We start from the raw sequence: 14562 nt of genomic DNA, 5'->3' as shown, positions 1-14562 counted from the left end.
TTTTACGAAGACCTAATCAACCCATTTGGCTTCCTGCCAGCAAAAACCCTGTCATTCACAGCGACTATCATGTAAATCCACAGAAATTTCAGCGTCCCATTTGGCCTCCGCCCGGAGCTCAGACCCCTCCTTCACCAGGAGCTATCACCAAGGCGCTTACATTCATTGTTGCACCAAAACAAGATCATTCTCATTTACGGAGGGTAAAGTCTGAGATTGAGCAGAGGCAGAGTTCTATGGATAGTGGTTCAAGTATGAGAGGAAGTAGTGTTCCAGCTGGCAGTAATTTGAGTGAGAGCTCAACAGCAGGTCAAGAGATGGATGGGATACCTGAGGCTGAATACTCAAAGCAAAATTTGCCTGTAGCTCAAGGTGCTTCTGGTGCATTACCTCGTTCTTTGGTGGTCAATGCTGTTCCCAAACCATATGTTGGAAGTGCTTCTGAGGCTAATCCTGCAAATTTAAGATTTGGAAAGTCCTTCACAACAACTCTCTCTCGTATTCAAGAAAACATCCCCATACCAGAATATGGTTCATCATCATCCCTCACAAGTCAAGGTCAGACAAGTAGTAAACAGGGAGATACTTCCCAGGGTGTTACCCCTGGGGGTACTCCAAGTGGTAGTCAAACATCAATCAATTCTACCAGCCTTCGATCCATACCATTAGCATGGGTAGGCGATAATGAGCGTATAAAGCAGCTTCAAATTGTATCACGAAGAGCTAAGCAGTTTGAAAGTAGTCAGTTGGAGAAAGAAGCATCTGCTAAGTCTGCATTCCACCGCTTTGAGCTTTCTCGCCTGTCTCAACGCTCAAAGATACCCAATGTAGCTCAGAGGAAACAAGAATTTGAGACCAAAGACCAATTACCACCTGGTAAGTCTTTTTTGTTATGATCTTGTTTCTTGTTGTTGTTTTTTTCCTTATTGCTAGAAGATTTTTGTGGGCATCATATCTGTATGGTGTATTGCTCTTTCCATTGCAAAGTTCTGGTGTGCTGATGGTGTTGGACTTAATACTTTTATTGAAGTTGTGATATTGGTAGGTGTAATATATACAGGCAATAGTTAGTATTTTGTTTTAGTACTATTCTGTAGCCTTATTGATATCCATTTAATACACTGTAAAGTATATGTAATTACAAGGTATTCTATGGAAGAGTTGATTTTGTAGTTTTGATATTCAATATATCCATTTTTAGACTTTTCTATTTATCTTGTATCATTATTTGTAGTAGTATTTATCACTTGAAAGTATCTATATAGAGTAGTCTGTAACTGCTTGTGCAATACCTTTATTAGATTTAAAGTAACCTGATGCATAGTTACCAAAGAGATTTAAAACAGAGAAAAATATGAACAAAGATAAGTTTGTCCCCGGCTTGTGGCCAGTACCAATTAAAAAAATTTACAGTAGGAGTTAACATTCAGGAAACTTGACAGCTACATATTATAACCAAGGAATAAATTTTTGTACTGTAAGCCAACTAGTAGACATTTCAAAATTTGCAGTTGGTAATTTCCAACATTTTGAAATTGTTAGTGTGATCGAAGGATGTCAAGCTATCAGCCTCCAGGACATGCCAGTGTATGAATATATGGTCCATTGTATATTTTTGGCTTAATTTAACTTGATTTTAACTCAATGGCTTTTTTTGTGGTGAGAGTGGCTAGCTTTGATAACATTTCATTCATTATGGCAAGTGTTATTGGACTGATTATTTTAAGCATTTCTTACAGGTATGAGAGATTTCAAAATTATAAATTTAATAATCTTTTCTTGAATCTTGTTACCAAAGTTGAAAGTTTCTATGGGTCTTGAAATATCTCTTGACTTAATTTTTTAAAACTTTGAATGTCATTATTTAAGAAATACTCAACTAGCAATATTATAGTTTTAATTTTTACAGACAAAACAGGAAGAAATACAGAATTAGTCTATATAACAAATTGTAACAAATATACAGCTATTATGAAAAGAAACTGGTATTTTAGGACATAAGGACACTGATATTTGCGATTTTTATTGGTTTTATAATCATTGATGTCCATAAAATAATTCATAATCATTTTGTGAATTCATGTTTATTTAATTGAATAACATTATCTTATCCACAAATTTTTATGATTGGTAGAATGGATTTGGTATAAAAGTATAATTGTCATACGTATAAGGGTAAGGGTGATTACTAATACTGAGTGTACTGATACTAATTTATATGTATGTAGAATTTTATCTTTGCTTTGATTACGTCCTGTGATAAATGTACGGGTTGCTTCACTTTTTATTTTCTTTTTTGTTAAGCATGATTAGTCTGTATGCCTGTTGTTTTGTCCTACAGTGTTTTGTTTTTACATTCTTAATCATAGGTTTTGACTTTGAATTTGGCACACACTTCAATAACACACCAAGGCAGCGTAAGAGTGCAGAATTAATGAAAGGTGACCTGGTCTGTCATGAGATGTCTCCTTCACCTCCTAAGGTGTTTAGATCTCTCTCTGATGGAGGTAATGTGTTCCCTGTCAATAGGAGACTCTACTCACCAACAGCAGGTAGGTTGATGCTTTGGAAGATTTTCAACTTTGCAAAGACAGTTTTACTCTTTTCAAGCAAATATCATAAGCAGTGAGATTTTGAATGCTTGTACGCTTGTTTGATTACAAATTCAGTAATATCAGTTATTGTGGTTTCTTGGCTATATCATTTGTAATGGAAAATGTTGACTTACATTTTTGCTTGAAAGAATCAGTAAGAATGGTATTTAAATAAGCTTTTCTTACAGAAATAACAAGAAGAATAAGACATTTAGCTATTAAATATTTGTATGATTCAGGAAGAATAATTAGTTGTATCATCTGTCATTTCCAGAAGAGGGTGTTAAAACAGCGACAGTGTCAGAAGCTGGTGTTGTAAGACGGATTGCTATAAATCGCACCATACCTGTTGGTGGTCCTCACATACACTGTGAGCCACCACCTCTTTATGGTTCCTCACACAGGCCTCAGAGTGACCCAGGTAAATTGAAGTTTGAATTTTTTTTTTACAATATCTTTTTATTGATTTTATATTTTATGAGGGAATTGGACATAAAATTAATTATAGAGATTAATGAAAGGGTCAAGCATAGGTTTAACTGATGATATTGATTCTATTATGGTTTTCCCTATGGTACTTATCAAAATTCATGGAAGATTAGCAAAAGGAATTTTTGTCTTCCTTGGGTCTACATGTGTTTCATAATTCCATGATAACAACAAAAGTGAACATTTTTGTCAGATCATTCTTCTTCATTTAATTTTGGGCATAGCTAGTATTGGCAGTATTGAAAACAAGTTGTAGCATGGGCGGGTTATTACTGACTTGATATTTTAGTAATAGAATACTTAGTGTCTTCCTACATACCTACACACCTGTATATTTTTTTTCTATCTCTCGGCAGATGTTTTGGAGAGGGAACGATCCAATTCAGTTTGCTCACAGGTATCTATGACGAGTCTTTTGTCGACACAGTCCATGGACGAAACGGGCTGTGGTAGACAAAAGACTGTTGCTCGTCAGAATTCATATCTCAGCGCTCTGCGGTCACCTCTTCATGGTGAGTACAGTGTAGTTGTAAAGTGTTTGCAGTGGTTTTTAAAAGTTATGGTTGAGATTTACATGAGTTAAATGCCTTAAATTTAGACTATGAGGGTGTAATATTTATTTTATTTTATCATTATTAATTCTTATATACAAACAGTCCAGTATGCATAGTACTTCAGTGGTTAATTTTCAATTATTAGATTTCTTTTCATCTCCAAATTTAGGAGGGAAGAAGGCCTTATATATCTTATATATCATTGCTTTGTATATATTTTAATTGAAATTAGTGTATTGATACTAAGAATGCACCAATATGCTATATTTAATCTGAAACTTGTAGTGGTACCATATGCAATAAGTTTCCTATGATCAGCATATATGTTACAATCATGTAAAGTCTAATGGCATCATGAAGATGAACACTAAAAAGTGAAGAAGTTTTATAATATATATTGCTAGATTTATTTTATGTTGAAAAACTAAACTAGAGTGCTTTAGAATCAGACCAAGCAGAAATGTACATCACATTATGAAAAGTTATGCCAGTTTCCATTGTTTTATACATTTTGATAGATGGTATATCTACCACAGGAACCCAAACACTTTCATTTATCCAAGAGAAGTACTGTGCACTGGTGTAGGTGACGTAGCCTGCAGTTGATAAAGGGATAGTTTAGATTAGGTCAGCTCCACACTTTCTTTAATCATGTCTGTGCATAATTGATATTATCTTTCATTTTGCTATATCTCTACTTTCTGAATAGATATGAAAGATGATACTTTACTTATCCTTTGCTGTGAGTTCATGAGATTCATTTTCATTAAATAAGTATTTAATGAATATATAATTCTTAATGTTATTTTATGTATATTATGATGATAATGATGGTTTTGAATTGTATGAAATTTAAAGCAAAATGTTAGAGCAGAAGATGAGTGATTATGTAAATAACAAACAAATACACCATACATATGATTTACTTCTTAATGAAAACTGATTTCACCTGCTGTATTTCTCTGCATATTGGATTGAGAGCAAAGGTAAAGTAATGTTTTCTTACCAACTCAATTATTACCTCATATTTTTGAGAAGCACGAGGCACAGAGATGATTAACAAATTTCATTGTCCATTTTTCTTTACACTCCCTCAATAGTATCCTGTATTCCTGCACATATAAGGTTTTGTGGCACCCCTGTACTTCCCGCTGAGTCCTGTATGCGCTGCACTGTTTTTAGCTGTTCTATGTTGCTATCCTGCCTGAGGCTGATTATGTTGTATGTTTGGAGAATTGCTTTGCATTTGCTTCTGTTTTTTTCCAGTTTGAGCTTCCCTTTTCCATTATTCAGATATTTTTTAATGGAAAAGTAGAAAAGTTTCTGTGAACACCGATGAGAATGAGATTGTAACAATGATGTTATAATTTGTGTTTTTTAGGATTTTTTGGTAGATGCAAAAAACAGTTTGATGTCACATTATTTTTATGGTGTTATAATATTTGCAATTTGTCCATTCAGTATTGCACTGCTCTTAGAGGTTATTATGTTGATGTTGACGTATTGTTCCGGGAAGGTAACTTGATGAAGCACTGACTCTAATTATGTGAATAGGATTTTTTTTTAGGGGAGGGGATAGTTATATTATCTTCGTGGCTCCTTGCATGACACTTTAATTTATTAGCGAAAGTGTGTACATCATCTTCATCTTTATCATCATATCTTTCTTTCCTCCTCCTCCTCCTCCTCCTCCTCCTCCTCCTCCTCCTCCTCCTCCTCCTCCTCCTCCTCCTCCTCCTCCCCCTCCCCCCCCTCCTCCCCCCCCCCCTCCTCCCCCCCCTCCTCCTCCTCCTCCTCCTCCTCCTCCTCCTCCTCCTCCTCCTCCTCCTCCTCCTCCTCCTCCTCCTCCTCCTCCTCCCCCCCCCCACCTTCTCCTTCTTCTTCTCCTCCTCTTCCTCCTCCTCCCCCTTCTCCTCCTCTTCCTCCTCTTCCTCCTCCTCCTCCTCCTCCTCCTCCTCCTCCTCCTCCTGCTCCTCCTCCTGCTCCTCCTCCTCCTGCTCCTCTCCTCCTCCTCCTCCTCCTTCTCCTCCTACTCCTCCTCCTCCTCTCCTCCTCCTCCCCTCCTCCTCCTCCTCCTCCTCCTCCTCCTCCCTCCCCTCCTCCTCCTCCTCCTCCTCCTCCTCCCCCTCCTCCCCTCCTCCTCCTCCTCCTCCTCCTCCTCCTCCTCCTCCTCCTCCTCCTTCCTCCTCCTCCTCCTCCTCCTCCTCCTCCCTCTCCCCTCCTCCTCCTCCTCCTCCTCCTCCTCCCTCCTCCTCCCTCTTCTCCTCCTCTCCTCCTCTCCTCCTCTCCTCTTCTCCTCCTCCTCCTCCTCCTCCTCCTCCTCCTCCTCCTCCTCCTCCTCCTCCCTCCTCCTCCTCCTCCTCCTCCTCCTCCTCCTCCTCCTCCTCCTCCTCCTCCTCCTCCTCCTCCTCCTCCTCCTCCTCCTCCTCTCTCTCTCTCTCTCTCTCCTTTGCTCCTCTTCTTAGTTTGATTATATGTTTGTTGTAATTGATTTATCTGAGGCAGGCAGCGTAAGAATAAGAGCACGGTTAATATATTCAGTCGCAAGAACAAATAATGTTAAGACTCAGACACACCATGCATATATTTTTTAAATGTTTGAATGAATTGTCGATAATGATTATAAGAACTGCGATTATGATAATATTACAAACGGCGATAATGATAAGAATTACAACAACCGTAATGATAATCTGAAGACAAAGAACAGAGTAGCGTCGGTCATAAGGGTGAAAATGGCGCGACAGAGTAGCAACGCGTGATCTGGTTTCCCACTTTCTCGGGGCTGCGACAGCACCGAGAGCCCCCTGACCTTTGACCCCTAGCAGCTCCCGGCGGGTACAAATTAATGTGACGTGGAGGGAAACGGTGTACTCTTTACTGCCAGTGGAAAGGGAGCTGGGGGTAGCGAAGAGGGGAGGGGGAGGTGGATAAAGAAGAATAGGAATAAAAGGGAAAGAGGATAGATTTGTAAGAAAAGATAAATGGTTAGAAGGAAGAGGATAACAAAAGAGGCAAACGAAAGGGATAGGAAACGGGAAAAAAATAACAAGGGATTGTGAATAAGAAGAGAAAGAGGTAAATGAAAACGTGAAGGCGAAGGATTAGGAGAGGAAGAAAGAAAGGTGTAGAAGGGGCTGGGCATATGATGGAGCTGACTCAGACTCAAGGACCAGGGAAGGAAGGGGGGAAGGGGAGAAAGAGTATCTTGGCTCATGAAGTAATAGGGTGTGGGAAAGAGGGAGGTGGCGAATTATTATTCTTTTTGTATGCGATGGCAAATAACACCTAGGAGACGGTATGGGTTTGGAAGGGGGAAAACTATATGAACGGGGGAGGGGAGAGGAGACACGGTTTTTAGAAGAGTACTGGAGGTAGATGTGATGGAAGGAGACGGGAGGGGTTGGGTGTAGATGGGATGGAAGGAGAGGGGAGGGGTTGGGGTTGGGATGGAAGGAAGGTTAGGGAAATATATGTGGGATGGAAGTGGAGACATTAGTGGATAAGTGGGATGGAAATGAAGGAGTAGGGGGATAGATAGGATGTAATAAAGGGGAGGGGGAATGAAGGGATGGAAAGAAGGACAGAGGGTAAGGAGGCGAAGAAAGAGGAGGGGGCGACGTGGGGAGAACAAAAGGGTTTTTAATTACTCTCGAGGTGTTGCTTGTATCATGTTCCTCGGCCAGTTAGGGGCGATGTCGGTCGGGTTGGAGGTTTGAGTAACAAGATGGTGGAGGGTCGTAGAGTATAAGCAGGTCGATCTGACAGAGGGCGATGGAAGGGAGCGAGGACACAAAGGAAGGAGGAGAAGGGGGAGAAAGAATAACAGGGAGGAATGGATAAGGATACAGTTGGGTTTAGTAGCTTCTTATAAAAACATTGCATGAAAGGATGTAGGATTGGGTATCAGATAGGCTCATGATAGTTTTATTATATATTTCGAAAAATATTATATATTAAATTTCGTTAATATGTAAATAATGACAAGAACTGAAAATCCAGCACATTTTGGAAAGACTCACTCAAAGCACAGCCATCTCGTGCATCGAAAAATTAAATCGTGCGCGCGCGCACACAGACACACATTCACATTCACATTCACATTCACATTTACAGACAGACACACGCACATACAGAGAGACAGACAGACAAAGGCAAAGGCGTGTTCATTTTCCCGCAGATGCCACATGGCGTCGTGGCGTCGCACGGGTCGCTGATTCGATTTAGCTTTGCAATAAAGGAAAGTGCGGGACTATGTCGGTTACGGTTTTATGGCACCGAGATAGAGAGAGAGAAAAAAAGAGATCGTAATGTTATAAAATTTTCCTTTCGCGCAATTGGTTAGTCTCCTCGAGGCAGGTTCGGGGGACGTGGTCCATATAGCGGCGGCGCGGCGGCTGTTGCAGGATGCGCGGCTACTGGATGGGGCCCGCAGGACACCGGTGACCCGATTGTGAAGGGCTCCAGGGAAGCCGCCTTGTTTGTGCGGGCCCTTTGGCGGGGCCCGGTGCCTTTTGGCGTCCATTTGGCTATCGAGGATCTGGTCATACGCTAGCTTGTCGTCAGCAGTGTTTTCGGATTTTTATTATTTTGGTGACGATGAGGATTAGTATTAGTATTGTTATTATCATTATTATGGTCATTTTTGTTGTTTTGATTAATGTTATTATTATATTAGTTGTTTGGATTGTTATTATTTTTGTTGTTTTGATTATTGTTATTGTTTTTGTTGCTTCTAATTTTGTTATAATTATTTTTGTTGTGATTATTGTTATTATTTTGATATCGTTGTTTTTATGTTAATTATATTGTTACCGTTATTATTATTTTGATTGATTTTGATATTATTGATTTAGTTGATTACATTATTATTAGTAGTATTAGTAGTAGTAATCGTAAAAGTAGTAGTTGTACTACTACAAATACCATTATCAATACCATCATTATAGTTATCATTCGTAAGTGCTATTCCTCGGAGGCAACGCGCCTTGAGAACGCGACGTGTAAAGCACCTTTGCGGAGAGGATGTGGTCGAACAAGTGCGGCGACGAAGTGCAGATAAAATCGTTGCGCTGCGCGGCGGGGGTACAGCGCGCCCCACGGCTCCTCTGACCCCTCGAGCTGTCCTGAATTAGGTTGAATTATTCTCTGTACCGGCTTTCTTTCTCTATTTCCCTCCCTCCCTCCTTCCGCCTCGAGGCAAAAGTCACGTGTTGCCCCTTGGCTTTCCCGGGAGTGACAGGTGCACGGGAGCCCAGAGGCGGCTGCGGCCACGTGCTCCCTGCCGACGCGACGTGTGGATACTGGCATATGCTAATTGTTCGTTGGATTACGTGGAGTACGTTTTCTGTTTGTGTTCTTGTGCACTTGGGTATGATATACGTATGCTGACACGCGCACACGAACGCGCACACGCACACGCACACGCACACTCACACTCACACTCACACGCACACGCACACGCACACGCACACGCACACGCACACGCACACGCACACGCACACGCACACGCACACACACACACACACACACACACACACACACACACACACACACACACACACACACACACACACACACACACACACGGTTTCCCCTCTCTCTCTCTCTCTCTCTTTCTCTCTCTCTCTCTCTCTCTCTCTCTCTCTCTCTCTCTCTCTCTCTCTCTCTCTCTCTCTCTCTCTCTCTCTCTCTCTCTCTCTCTCTCTCTCTCTCTCTCTCCCTCCTTCCCTCTTTCTCTCTTTCTTTCTCCCTCCCTCCTACCCTCTCTCCCTCTCTCCCTCCCCCTCCTCTCCTCTCCCCCCTCCCTCCCTCCTTCCGTCCCCTCCCCCTCAACCCCCACCCCCTCACTCCCCCATTCTTCCCTCCCTCCCTCTATCTCTCCCTCAATCTGTTTTATGTCACTGTACACCATGTTAGTTTTTTTCCCTGTTTTATACGTGAATGGATGTTAGCATGATTTTTATTGCATGGTCATGTAATGCCATGTACTATGTGTAGGTTTGCATATATGCGTATTTTGATTTGATGAATTATGTGTATTGCACTTGTTGCAGGGATACAGTTTTATTTACACAAAGAACATACAACAACTGATACAGACACACTAGTGAATCTAAACTTTTAGTGGTCATTGCAATTTTTCCATATTGTTTTCTAAATGCAGAAAGTATATTGGTTAGATGAGCGTCAGAGTGTCATGTATTGTAGGAGAAAATATGTAATTTTAGCGGTCCACAAAAATACAGAAAAGTCTAATGCAACCAGAATTATGATTTTCTAAGAAAGTTATAAAGCTTAGAAAGGCTCTTTAGTAGATGGTCAACCTTATTTAGTAGTAGATTGATGAGCAGAGCTCACTATGAGATGTAAAGTCGGTATGGTTGAGAATGGATGATTCTACACTTCAAGATTTGTGTTTAATCTTTTGATCATCAGAATTAAGTGACCTGAGGAAAATATAATATGGAAAGGCTAATTAGATTTTGTGGAAGCGTGTATTCTCGTTGATGCCTGTATTTGATGTATTACATATTCATTGAGTATTTTAGTAGATGTGTTGCTGAGATATATTGCCGACTTACCTGAATTCGAATGTTCTCAGGAGAAGCTTTAGTAAAAAATAAAAAATAAAATAAAATTCAGGAGCCCGATGTTCTCCGAAACGAAGGTGGAATCGGTTAGGATTTTTCATGAAAATTATTTGCGAAATGTTGTGTTGAAGGAAATATTTTATATAATGCGAGGACAATTACTGTGGCAAGTAGAGTATCATTAACCTTCGGTTTACTTTTGACGGTTTGAAAGTTTTTCGTTTTTTTTTTCCGTTGACGCCAATTTTATGCCTGCGTTTCGTTATCTTATTTCTCTTCCCGACTTTCACCTCTAATTACGCCCTTCCCTTCCCCTTCTTTCCCCCGGGCATCGCAATGGTTACCGCGCCATTTGCTAGCAATGATGTATGTATGGAAAACGTGGGATTTAGTTTTCGCGTCTTGGAGTAAAATCATTTTTGGTCCCGCAACCCATGCTTAAAAATGGCGGAAAGGGGATGTACGAGGGTTTCGAACGCTTTCAAGCTTTGCCACCGAGCACTAAATCCACTCCATCTCAGAACTGTAACCGCCGCCCACCGCGTGGAAATGCGCTTCCGGTAACCGTTTACATTTGCTGATGGGGCGGTGTGTTTCTGTGGAAAGGGGGGGGGGAGGAGGTGTGTTGAGGTTTCCCCGGGGTATTGACGTCACAGCTTGCCTCAGGTCATCCTCGCTACCCGGGTTTTCTCGACGCGCACCGCTCTCCATGCTTGGTAGTATGATTGCCTCCCCACCATTTTTAACTTTGGATATAACGAATGCAGAGTGCGCGATAATATATACTTTTCTCATTAGATGAACCACATTAATGTTGATATTTTATCGTGATGACGTCCCAAGGCTGTCTGAGTGTAGCGGCGAGGGCGGGGAGCTGCCATATAAGCCCTCGAGTGGGGAGGCGCGTGCCGTTTGTCTGGCCTTTATTACGACCGAGCTATGCACTGAGGAACCGCTCCTTCCTTGTGTACCTTAATCGGCCGTGGGTGTAGATGGAAGGTGAGCAAGAAGAGTCATCCGTCTTGTCCTCAGGTGGTGCCGTATTCCCGTGCTCTTGCTCGTGGAACTGGTATGATTGCATGCTCTTGGTTTTTATTTACACTCCCAAAAATGCGTACCACGTTTCGCCCTCCAGAAGCCGTTAATGTGCCCATTTTTCAAGACCCACCGTCGCACTGGCCACCTACGGCGTGAGATAAACCGTTTTGCAGGGTCGCCGAATACTTTTTTCCCTAGAGGTGTCAGGATGGCTTTGTGATTACTTTACAGCTTCTTTTAACAACTAGCTTGAGGAGTTTTATTTTTTATGGCAGTCTGGTCATTTGCGCAACCAAGGGGAAAGATTGGTCTTAAGATAAGTTTGCCTTATAGATGATCCCTGTAGTCAGAATGTGGCCTGTTTGGTTTGTTACGAAAGGGCGAGTATGTTACGTAATATTACGATGGAAGTATTTTTGTTTCAGCATGGTATGCATAGAAAATATTTCTTGTATCATTTTTATAAATTATCTTGTTTGATTGTGCCAGAAACCATACATTCATCAACAAATTGGAAGTTCAACTTGTAAAACATAAGTTGAATTCCCGCAGAGTTTAGACGTGAGAGACTCCCGTTTGACTTCGCTTTTAAAGTGATTTTAGAAAATGTCTTAAACAAACTTAAGATTTTCTGCTTTTGATATTTTCTACATAAAGAAACACTAATGCCACAGTTGATACTCTTCTCGTAAAATAGGTCCTTAAAATCGTAATAGTTAGCTGTTTGCTTGTGAAATATCCCATTCTTGTAGCTTTCTTGTGGGCACGCATTCTTTCTTTAGCATTTTTCTTTTATTGCAACATGAATGAAGGTGTGTCCCATTAGCCGCGGAATCAATTATTCTTTGTCCAAACAAGGAGTTCTTTAGATATCTAGAAACGCATTTGAAATCTCTCCCTCTCTTTTTTTTATCATCTGACGCGTTTAGCAGTGAGATTTATACGGCTTAGGTTTTATTTACATTGAGTAAGAGTGTTTTTCTCTTTCTTTTTTTTCTCTCTCTCTCGCCCGTCTTATCTTGACTTAACACCTTTGGCGGCGAGCGGCGTTTAATGCTAAGATAACGTAGCTGTCGCCGTTGATTATGTTTGTCGTCTTGGGTAGGTTTTGGATGTGTTTATCGCGCAAGGGGGTCGCGCGGCGCTTCTTGTGGCGGTGTGATCTGCCCCCGTAAGTGGCGGCGGGATGGAGGAGTAGAGGGAGGTGGAGATGGAGGTGGAGATGGAGGAGATGGAGGAGATGGAGGAGATGGAGGAGATGGAGGAGATGGAGGAGATGGAGGAGATGGAGGAGATGGAGGAGATGGAGGAGGAGGAGGAGGAGGAGGAGGAGGAGGAGGAGGAGGAGGAGGAGGAGGAGGAGGAGGAGGAGGAGGAGGAGGAGGAGGAGGAGGAGGAGGAGGAGGAGGTGGAGATGGAGGTGGAGATGGAGGTGGAGGAGGAGGAGGAGGAGGTGGTGGTGGTAGTGGTAGTGGTAGTGGTGGAGATAGTGGTGTAGCTGGAGAAATTGAAGGAGGAGATGGACGTGGAAGAGCAGGAGGTGGTAGTAAAAGAAGTGGAGGAGGCCATAGTGATTGAGGTGGAAGAGGAGATAGTGGTGGACGTGAGGGAGGAGTGGGGATGGAGGAGGAGGAAGTGATAAAGATTGAGGTGGAGGAGGAGATAATGGTGAAGGTGGAGGAGATAGTGGTGTAGGTTGAGAATAGAGGAAGAAGAGGAGGAGAAAAAAAGGTACAAAATACTGTATTTGAAGGTCTTAAAGGCAGTTTAATTTACAAATATGCTAATGAGGTGCCGAAGATGGGTGCAATTTGAAACCCCTTTTTTTCGTTTTGTTTGTCTTGTTCCTAATATGAGAGCTTCTTCGTCGACCTCTAGTTGTTGATAGCGAAAATAATGGCGTTAAGCTATATTTTTCATTTGTTGATTTGTTAAAGGCCTTGGTCGGGTGCCTTCTCACTGGCGTTGGTGCCAGGAACTGCCCAAGTCTACACGGACCGTAGTGCCAAACGGGCCTTATGGCTAATGACGTCACGAAACCGATGACAGTAAAATCCGATTCTTTGTTCCTTTCGCTGCGGCCAACCGCTTCTTTAACCAGCAACCACTCGAGATTTAGGAAAGTACATCTGGATTAGTTTATTAGTACCCCTGATATAAGAGAAAGGGAAGTATATGATTTTCGCGGCACATGTTCGGCATTTTCTCGCGATTAAGAGATTTGGCTGGTGGTTGCAGATTCATTAAGCTTGAAACCCGCCGTCGCACCGCCATCGCCCTCTTAGTCTCTTGGAAATCAGCAATTTGTATTATACGGATTTTTTATTGTTAGTGTGTTCTTCATGAAATCAAGTCACGGGAACGATTTGTATTTTTTTTATTTTTTTTATTCTGAGAGGAAGTGGTTTTGGCTGTGATTGAATCTATAGATTTTTAGGACTTGGGTTATTTTTCTTTTCTTCTTAAGGAGAATCAGTCTCACTTTCTTGAATTTACTTTAAAGTTTAGGAAGACTAAAAACGAATTTTTCGAAGTGCCCCTTCAAAGTAAATTGCTGAGACTGACGTAAGCATTTTTTTTTACGCGGCAATTACTGCCATTTGGCTAGCTTTTCGTTTCTTTCACTCAGTAATGTTTTATTTTTTTAATTTTTATTTTACCATGTGTTTTGTGTTAATTTCAATAATCAGCAAGGAAGTACCAAGAAAGTAATTGGTTAAATGTAACTTCAAATTTGAAAAAAAAACAGTTATAGTAATATTAACATTTCGATGTATTTCGCAAGGGCATAAGTCCATGAAAAAGGACTAATGGATTAGCATATATGAATATCAAAAACGTTTGTGCCTGAATTTATATAAACACAAGCATACGGCGTGTTTTCCGCGCGTGCACATGCATATTAAGCTGCAGAAAAATTAAAGAAAGACTTCGTGTATATAGCCGGAACACCATTGCTTGTATCTCTGGAGGGCGACTCGGCTAATCGACCACGGAGGTCAAAGCACTCCCGCCAAAGAGCCACATCCCATTACTGCAGCCTCTTCAAGTGGTCGCGTGGGATCCCCCCGTCCCCACCTTCCCCTCCTTCCCGCCTTCTCTTCCTCCTTGATTTCGTTCTTCCTCCTTCCCTTCTGTACTTTCCTCCCTTCCCCTTTCCCTTTTCTCCCTTACTGCTTCCCTACTTCATTCCTGCTTTCCTTCTCTCCCTTCCTCCTTCCCTTCTTTCCTTTACTGCTTCCCTTCTTCATTTCCTGTCTCTCTTCCTCCTTTCCTCTTTCCCTTACCTAACTT

At 41.6% G+C, this 14562-nt stretch overlaps 1 protein-coding gene across 1 annotated transcript in view; it reads left to right on the top strand.

Moving 5' to 3' along the window:
- The window catches only part of RhoGAP19D (Rho GTPase activating protein at 19D), a 242181-nt gene that overhangs the window by 120016 nt on the left and 107603 nt on the right, over positions 1–14562 (top strand). The window contains exons 5-8 of the mRNA XM_086553042.1: positions 1–876; positions 2370–2552; positions 2869–3015; positions 3440–3595. The exon at positions 1–876 is cut by the window's left edge and continues 1177 nt beyond it. Coding sequence (XP_086409168.1) covers positions 1–876; positions 2370–2552; positions 2869–3015; positions 3440–3595 — 1362 coding nt within the window. The remainder of the gene's footprint in view (positions 877–2369; positions 2553–2868; positions 3016–3439; positions 3596–14562) is intronic.

Source organism: Penaeus japonicus, unplaced genomic scaffold (genome assembly GCF_977035675.1).
Source record: "Penaeus japonicus unplaced genomic scaffold, GWHDUDI00000001_assembly GWHDUDI00000027, whole genome shotgun sequence".
NCBI lineage: Eukaryota > Metazoa > Arthropoda > Malacostraca > Decapoda > Penaeidae > Penaeus > Penaeus japonicus.
Note: the sequence above shows the minus strand (reverse complement) of the source record. Positions and strands in the feature narration are given on the sequence as shown.